This window comes from Symphodus melops (assembly GCF_947650265.1).
Source record: "Symphodus melops genome assembly, chromosome: 13".
Classification (NCBI taxonomy): Eukaryota; Metazoa; Chordata; class Actinopteri; order Labriformes; family Labridae; genus Symphodus; species Symphodus melops.
Window position 1 is genome coordinate 25,613,252 of NC_136703.1, and position 9,086 is coordinate 25,622,337.

General features: G+C 41.9%; 1 protein-coding gene across 1 annotated transcript; it reads left to right on the plus strand.

Annotated features, from left to right (window-relative positions):
* The first annotated feature begins 2,821 nt into the window (after positions 1-2,821).
* LOC306834416 (pancreatic progenitor cell differentiation and proliferation factor B-like) lies at positions 2,822-7,471 on the plus strand. The gene is made up of 5 exons (XM_079360312.1): positions 2,822-3,002; positions 4,497-4,590; positions 5,366-5,443; positions 6,568-6,661; positions 6,948-7,471. The coding sequence occupies exons 2-5, from the start codon at positions 4,536-4,538 to the stop codon at positions 7,060-7,062; spliced, it is 342 nt and encodes a 113-aa protein (XP_079216438.1). The 5' UTR covers positions 2,822-3,002; positions 4,497-4,535; the 3' UTR covers positions 7,063-7,471.
* Positions 7,472-9,086: the final 1,615 nt, after the last annotated feature.

Sequence of the window (9,086 nt, forward strand, 5' to 3'; positions counted from 1 at the left end):
ATTGAGATGTGCATAAAAATATAAAATCCATTGTTTTCTAAAAAGGTTTCTGGTTTCTTTTAGGTAAAAGCAAAATAAAGAACTAAGACTAAAGATGTTTACATAAATGGTTCAACTTTGTCATCTGTTAATCCATAGAAGACATTTTAGCAATATGGTAATATAAAGTTCTTCACATGACTTTAAAATGATCAAGAATATTAAAATAGAATTCGAAATTACAAATTATTATAAACATGCTTAGATATAGACTGTTACCGAGAGATGTAAGAATTATCAATTTAAATATATTTATCATATATAAATGACATGAACGCAACATAAACGCTAGCGGTAACTGAGGGCGGAAGAAGTTTGACGGTAAAACGTCAGTTCCCTGACCGGGAATCGAACCCGGGCCGCGGCGGTGAGAGCGCCGAATCCTAACCACTAGACCACCAGGGAAGTTGATTAACGTGTTAAATACTCCCTTTATATAGTTATAGTTTAGTGAGCATGACGGTTTGTGAAATCTCGAAGCTAATGTCATGGTAGCTAGCCGGTTACTCGCGTATTTTGAACGGAAATTGATCTCGCGATTTCTCCCAAATTCGTTAAATATCGCGAGATTTCAAGCCAAGACGAGAGTTATGTTTTGCATGTTGTCGTGGCCGAGTGGTTAAGGCGATGGACTAGAAATCCATTGGGGTCTCCCCGCGCAGGTTCGAATCCTGCCGACAACGGATCAGCTTTTGTTTTGTTAAGTGTCTTTAGTTATTCACGTTTCTGAAATCTACTAGATAATACAAGTCAGACCTTTAAATACACACGAGGGCATCGAGATCCACTCTAGACTGTCCTTAAGAGGGGAAAGCAGCCGCATTAAGGCCCCTTTGAATTTCCCTCGGGATCAATAAAGTATCTGTCTGTCTGTCTGTCTGTCTCTCTATCTATCTATCTTTGAAGGTCACGAAAAAAATATATCGTTTAACGGCGAACTCTCCCGTTCAGTCACATATCGCGAGATTTCAATAGACGAAGTAAACGACATGTTTGTCCCTTTACCGATCGGACTGCCAAGTCAAGTCCTAACAAAGTCCTAACGAAGTCCTAACATGTCCTAACATAAGTCCTAACAAGTCCTAACAAAGTCCTAACGAAGTCCTAACAAAGTCCTAACAATTCCTAACAAAGTCCTAACGGGGCAAGAGAAATGGGGCAAAAGGTCACGTGGTACACAAACTCCGCCTCCGCGAGATGCGCATAGAAACTATTCATTCAGGAGACTTATTTGGGACGACTCACATTAAAATCGCCGTTATCAAGGACAAGAAAGCAACAAAGGTATATACAGTGAATTAATTATTGTTTTCCCTAAAAAAAAATCCCTAATTAAAGATGCTAAATAATACATGATAAACTAGATTAGAAATCCATTGGGGTCTCCCCGCGCAGGTTCGAATCCTGCCGACAACGGTTCAACTTTTGTTTTAAGTGTCTTTAGTTATTCACGTTACTAAAAGCTACCAGATAATACAAGTCAGACCTTTAAATACACACGAGGGCATCGAGATCCACTCTAGACTGTCCTTAAGAGGGGAAAGCAGCCGCATTAAGGCCCCTTTGAAGATCACGAAAAAAAATATATCGCAAACTCTCCCGTTCAGTCACTTATCGCGAGATTTGAATAGACTACGTGAATAATATGTTGTAGGTTGTCGTGGCCGAGTGGTTAAGGCGATGGACTAGAAATCCATTGGGGTCTCCCCGCGCAGGTTCGAATCCTGCCGACAACGGATCGTGTTTTATTCACGTTACTAAAAGTTACACAATCAACAGGTCATAAAAAAAAAAAACATAGTACTACTCACTTTGTATGAAGGTCTTCTTTAATAAATGCACAATAATTTGCACATTTTTCATCATGCATATTTTATTACATTTACCTCATTGGTTCCTGAACCGTGACCTGAACGATCTGAAGGTTTGTAACTGTACAAGTTAAACTTGAAATAAAACTTTTTAGTCCTGTTGTGTGCGTGCGTGTGTGTTTTTGTTTTTTTTTTACATTTAAACTCACTTTGTTTTCACTAGTGCAGTAAACACATGTCACCACAAGAGGGAGCTGCCTGTCCAGTAGATATTGGGGACATTCACTTTGTGGTGACTTTCTGTTGAGTCACATTGTCAGACAGTTTGGCATGATGAAAGTCTCTGAAATGGCAAAAATATCTCAAGTCAATGACTTCAATTTACTCAGAACTTTATCACAAGAGTCTCCAGGACTGTTCTCTTCTTTGCTATATCACTTATTTAATCTTTGTTTATTTTGGGTTTTTTTTTTAATTGATTGGTTAACTGTGCTCTCTATATATAAATAGCACCGTTCACAAAGTCCAATTCCTTGTGTGTGTGTGTGTGTGTGTGTGTGAGTGAGAGAGAGAGCATACCTAGCCAGTAAAGCAGATTCTGATTCTAAGCACTTGATGATGTTGATTTTAATTATGACTTATTTTATAATAGTATGCCTGATTGTTATGGAGAAATAAAAAGGTAAAGGTAGTTACAGTTTAGTGATAAATAATGAAGACTACATGTCATAAAACCTAAATTATTTTAAATTAAAATGTACCTGTAATGTTAATGTACCTTCCTTGTTTTAGGGCTTTTAGTTTATTCTGTTGAATTGGGACGAATAAAGATGTCTTAATCTTACAGTTAAGTAATTCTAAAATAACTTCTGATTAACAGTTTCACCATAGACTGTACATACTGAGATTTATTATAAAATATCCAACTGTCATTTTATTTAGCCCCGCCCCTTTTTAAATCCTCCACAGTTACGTCAGCGCTTTCTATAAAAGCTCGCGCAGCTCATCGGTTCCAGCAGAAGAAACGGCTCCAGCCTCAGGTCGGACCTTGGAGGGTCACATTTACCCGAATCTTATTTTCAAATGGGCCCCGTCGCCTAGCGTCCACTCCCCCAGACACCGAACCCCCCAGCACGTCCGGCCCGCTTCAAGGTGAGGAACGAGAGGGGGGGCTCCGGGGGCGAGCTAACGATGCTAACTCAGTAGCTTGTTGTAAATGTTTGTCTTTTGTTTTTTTTTCGAGGGGTTAAAAACGTCGAAGGAGAAATATAATGAATGAAAACATTTTTTTTCCCCGACGGTTTCTCAACGACAAAAAACACCAACTGACAGTTTGAACTGGCAGATGTTGTTGATGTCTTTGTTTTTATTACAAAATGCCCAGATAACACGAGCATTATATTTATCATTTATTCCATTATAATATATATTCTGTACATTTTCTCTGTTTTATTCGTGTCTTGTTGTTTTTTGGACACGTATGGCGGACTAACGGTCAAAATGTCGGTTTTTGCTGCAGCGACGTTTTAATGTAAACAAGTCCTCTGCATTACGTGCATGACGTCACTACGTTGAACGTATATACGGGCACGCTGCAGCACAGTCTGGAAAAAACAACAACAACAATGCAAGTCTTTGTTTGTTTAATAATAACACAATGATTCGTATTTTTGAGGGTTAGACAAAAAGCGTTTGAAAGATGATGAATACATGTTGGTGATTGGGTAATAATATCAATATATATATATATATAGATAGATATAGATATATCATAATCAATATACCTTTATTCAAACATGAGAGGCTGTTTAAAAACGAATACTTAAAGCAATTAATAAAACATTTTTTAAAGGAAATATGGATTTAAGGATGACAGAATGAGGAATATAAGATAAAGTCTAAAATAGATGAACAATCTAATCTTAAATAATTACAATAATTATAAAAAATATATAATAAAGGTCATGTGGTCTTTGTTTAATATGGACTAAATGCTTCTCAACACAGGAGGCAAACTGAACCTTCAAACCTGATGACATGATCAGATCTATAGTTGAGATGATAAGAAAGGTTATAGTGAGATAAATCGATTAAAATAAATGTTTTACGGTTGATCAGTGGTTCCCAAATCTCCAACAGGAGAAGCCTACACACACACACACACCCTAACTACTGATTCAGAGAAGAGGGCTTATTGTTGGTCAGCAGCTGGAAAAGCTCTGATTTGAAAAAAACATCAGTATTGTAATCGGCAATCAATCAAATTTTTGACCCCAGAGATCCAAAGCCGCCTGTAAGGGGGGCTGGACCCCAGGTGAAGGACCACTGAGGTTCATCTAGGGAGGAACAACAAGCGACTCTTTTTAAAAAGCCCTTCACACATGTCAGTAGTTTGAGGAATTTGGCAAAATAAAGAGTTTCAGTGAGAAGTTCAAAACACAATTCAGAGTTTCAAATGCCAAATTTGAGTTTGAATGATAATAAAGATCATATCTGAATATATTAAGATATCTGTAAAACAACACACGTCTTTTAAAAGCTAACAAAAACAGTAACCGTAGCAACAACGATCTGTAACGGACTCAGACGACGTGGACCCGTCTGTACGAGACGCTCTGTTTCTGATCCGCACGCGTCTTCTTTCAGGTTTCCATCAAACGGTGAACAGCGACCAACAACAGAAGAATGGCGGCCATTCCAGCAGGCGGTTCTCTCGTGGCGACCACTGACTACTACCGAAGTGAGTCTCTCTCTCTCTCTCTCTCTCTCTCTCTCTCTCTCTCTCTCTCTCTCTGGATTTACTCCCACCTGCACCGCCATCACTCAGTGCCTCAGGTGTGGATGTTCTGAGTCATCACAGTAAACAAGAGATGGCTTTACTCAGAGTTCAAATATGTAAGTTTGTCACTGATTCGTGTGTTAAATACAAACTGTAACTGAGTCATTCACATCTGTGCGGCTTCAAAAGGAGCTCAGCTGACATTAACCAGAACGAAACTACTCTGCCGCCACATTTTCAAAACCCGCTCGCTCACTCGAAGGGCAGAAATCAAAGTCAACATCTGTGAGAGACGTCGTCTCAGCTCAGTGTCCCCAGCGTGCACGTGTTCTCCGTCTGAATCTATCGAGTCAGAGCGCCAGACTTTCCCCGCAGGCCGCAGTTACATAACCAGCAGAACCGCTCCTCATCGCAGGGAAAGACGGTTATATTAGAAATGAACTGCAGCTTCCAGCCATTTATATTTCTTGTCTCTGTTTGACATTTCTTTATTGAAGTGTGTGTGTGTGTGTGTGTGTGTGTGTGTGTGTGTGTGTGTGTGTGTGTGTGTGTGTGTGTGTGTGTGTGTGTGTGTGTGTGTGTGTGTGTGTGTGTGTGTGTGTGTGTGTGTGTGTGTGTGTGTGTGTGTGTGTGTGTGTGTGTGTGTGTGTTTGTTTTCTAAATCATACACAATGACCTCTTACATTTCTCTTTAACTGAACCGACGGGGTCTTTAACGTGACGTCTCCCCCTGCAGGGCGCATCGGCTCTACGTCCAGCAGCAGCTCTTGTGGCAGTTCGGAGTACAGCGGAGAGGTCATCCCTCATCATCCAGGTGAGGGTCTCAATCATTGCTCTGCACGGTGACGTGTTCCAGTGTAGAAAACACCAGAAACAATCCTTGAATCCCTTCTGATCAAGTCCAAAGTGGGTTCTGGAGAGTTCCTTTTTCTAGTCGGGGTTTTTTGGACGGTACGGCGTGTTCTGCTCCAGAGGAACAACATCCTGCGTCCGTGCCTGATCCAGATGTTACTCCAGGTTTTTGAATGATCACGTCTCTGATTTGGTTCAGTGTGAGCTCAGGTTGAGTCAGCTGTTGGTTCGCTGCATGATGAGGACTTTCTTTGACCTGAGTGAACGTCCAAAGTGATCCCTGTGTTTGTCACACGTGCTGCATCGATCTAAATCTGAAGTTCACATGTGCAGAGTCTGATCCCCGCTCAGCTCTGTGTGGAAACCTGCTGGCTCAGGTCTGAGTCTGCGTTCCTGTTTTAACCACCGGCTTAACTTCTTGAAATGGTGTCAGGGCGCTAACATTTACACACACACACACACACACACTCTCACTCACTCACTCAGGGTTGCACAAAAAAAGTAGGTGAAAGGGGAAACAGAGATGTGTTCATGCATTGATATTTCAAAGCTTCATGTTTTACAGAACATCTGGTTCCCTTTAAATCCAAATAAACCCAAAATGTTTTTTTTTTGTTCTCCACTAAGTCGGCGCCAATGAATCAGAGAGTGGCTGATGGGTCACTTCAAACCTTCCAGGCTTCCGTACATGTGAAAGCATGTCTGTGTCAGTGACTCCCTTGACCTAGACTCTAATTATAGCCCGCTGAAGTTCTACTGTAAGTTTAACTGAACGCAGCTGCTCACACACTTGTCGGTTTGTCGCCTGAGAGACCGAACGACCTGAGAGCAGAAACCTGACTCACTTCTCCCTGATGAAACGCTAAATATGTTTAAACCAGTCGCTCAGCGTAACGTTGAGTCTGCTGTCTCGCCATGCGGGCGAAAACTTTCCACACACACACGGAGCATAAAAATGTCAAATCTCCAGCCCGTGTGGCTGCTGACGCTCGGGGGAGGGGAAATACTTAATACTGAGATGTAGACGAAGGAGCCCTGATGTCATGTGACTGTGAAGCCTCACGCCTCCTCCCTCTGCCTCCACAGGACTCCCCAAGCAGGACTCGGGTCACTGGTGGTCCAGTTTCTTCTTCGGGAAGCAGCCAGGGATGACCCCACTGACCGAGGAGGCACAGCAGAAGTAAGCACACACACACACACACACACACACACACACACACACACACACACACACACACACACACACACACACACACACACACACACACACACACACACACACACACACACACTGCTGCATTCAGCTCTGTTATTACGTGCATGGATTAATAAAGCCGACCTGATGTGACTTGCAACGGATCACTCCTCACACACACACACACACACACACACACACACACACACACACACACACCCACACCCTTCCTGTTACACAACCAGTCTAAAAGCCTCCCTCTCTCTTTCAGGGCGGGGGTCCCGGGTGCGGTGACAAATGGTCAGATCACCTGCGTTGCCAGGGAGATGGTGATGCAACGCCAGGTGAGTGAGAGCAGCGAAGCAGGAAGCCCCACCGCCTCCTGATCCCGCTCCACGCCGCACCTCGGGGGGGGGAGGGGGGGGCGGAGCAAACCAACGACCAACGCTAGGTGACGGGAGGACGTCCCGTTTACAACCTTACTAGTTTTTTTTTTGTTGTTTTTTTTTATACTGTTCCACTTTGTAGTATAGGCTGCCTTACTTGTTTTGTTTGGTAACCTTGTGTGTGTTTTTTATTGACAACAACAAAAAGAATAAAAAATGGCAGAAGGAAAAACGAGACGATGATGTCACTGTTGAGCTCCGTTATTTGTGTTTTTATATAATCATTTGTACTGTTGTGTGTTTGTAAAGCTGTGGTGCTCAGACACAGCCACATGCCTTTGTTCATCATTTTACACTAATGTCACCCTGTGATTGAAAATGCAATAAAAGTAGACTCTTGCAGCCTAAACTTCTGTTGTCCACGTCTTTAATCTGCTCATACACGGTTACTTTATTTGCTAAGTGATGTGTGCAGACAGCTGTTGCTGGAAACAGCTGTCTAAGGAGCGGGAGGTGAAAGTGTTTGTGTAAGTCAGGGAGTGGTTCACTGGTTTTGTAAAAGGGTTATTACAGGAACAGAGCAAACACTGACGAAGCAGCACTTCACGTCCTCGAAGTGCAGCGGAGCCGAGAGAGTCTGGAGTTGTGCAACTGCTCGCCGAGAAACCACAACTGGACTCTCTCCAAACTGAACTACAAACGAGGCTGACTCCACTCTTCAGTCACTTTGTCACCGTCTGCAAACATTGATGTGGATATGGAAAATCTTCATTGTCCCCTTCAGGGGAGATTTGTAGCCCATGTTTACACTTGACAAGAAAAACAGGTTGCTACATGTACATTTTAATTTTAAAGTCTTAAAGCAGCTAATAGTGCGATGAACACAGTGCTGTATCCTGTGGAGAGAATACACAGATCAATGAGCCCACCATTTAAGATATGTCTTTTTATTCCATCTTTTTTTAAAGCTTCTTGGAGCCAATAGTTTTAAAGACAATGTGTATAAATAATGATCAAAAACAGAAGTATAGGCCTTTACACTCAAACATGAACCTATTGATGCTCCAACGTGTTTGTGTCATTTATCAGCATATAAACCTAAATACCTTTTCTAGTTCTCATTTATTTTCTTATAGTTTATTTTTAATGTTTCAGGACAAACTTAATTGTTTTTTTTCAGCCTAGCACACGACGCTTCCTGCCGGCAGTAGGCTATCATAAAACAAACGCACCTTTTTTTTAAACCCCGCCTGTGTTTAATGTTCATTTTTTTATTTAACGGTTTTTGGTCTTTACTCAGACTAGTAGCCTATAAATGAACTCAACAGGTAAATAACATAACGTCAACATCTTGATATTAGTAAACCTACAAACTGTTTTTATATTAAACCGTTGGACGCGCCCGCCATTCTTAACCGTAAGTTGTTTACTTAAGGTTGTGTACTGAATGTCCTCATATTGCAACACTTCAAAGACACCTTCTTTACCAGAAACTGAACATCACGCCGTTTCTGCTAAAACTTCTGCTGACACAGCATACGAGTATTCTCAAGGAGGAACCGAACTTCTCTGAGAAAACCAACACGCACAAGGTAACTTAAAAAAAAAAAAAAAACCCGACCAACTTGGTGACCCCGACGTGATCTGGCGTTGGGATTGAGGGGGCCTCAGCGAAGCTGTGGGGATTCGCCCTTCAGACAAACTACACGGTGCAGACCAACTCAAACCTTTATTACTGCAATTGGACAAGAACGATTTGTTTGTCTGAAGGTGTGGATTTCACCAGCTCAGGTTAATTTTTTATAAACTCCGGTCAGTTGTGCATAAAGGAAGGAGATGCGACCAGAATAAAATGAAGGACTGGGTGTTCTACCAGAACTAGGTGTTCTGAGATGAATAGAAAAACAAGGAGACCAGAACAGAATAAGGAACGAGGTGTTCCAGCTGTTGGTAAAGGACTGGGTGTCCAACCAGTGAAAACAATGACTGTTTGAAGGCTTACCCGCAGTTGTGATTAAGCGCTG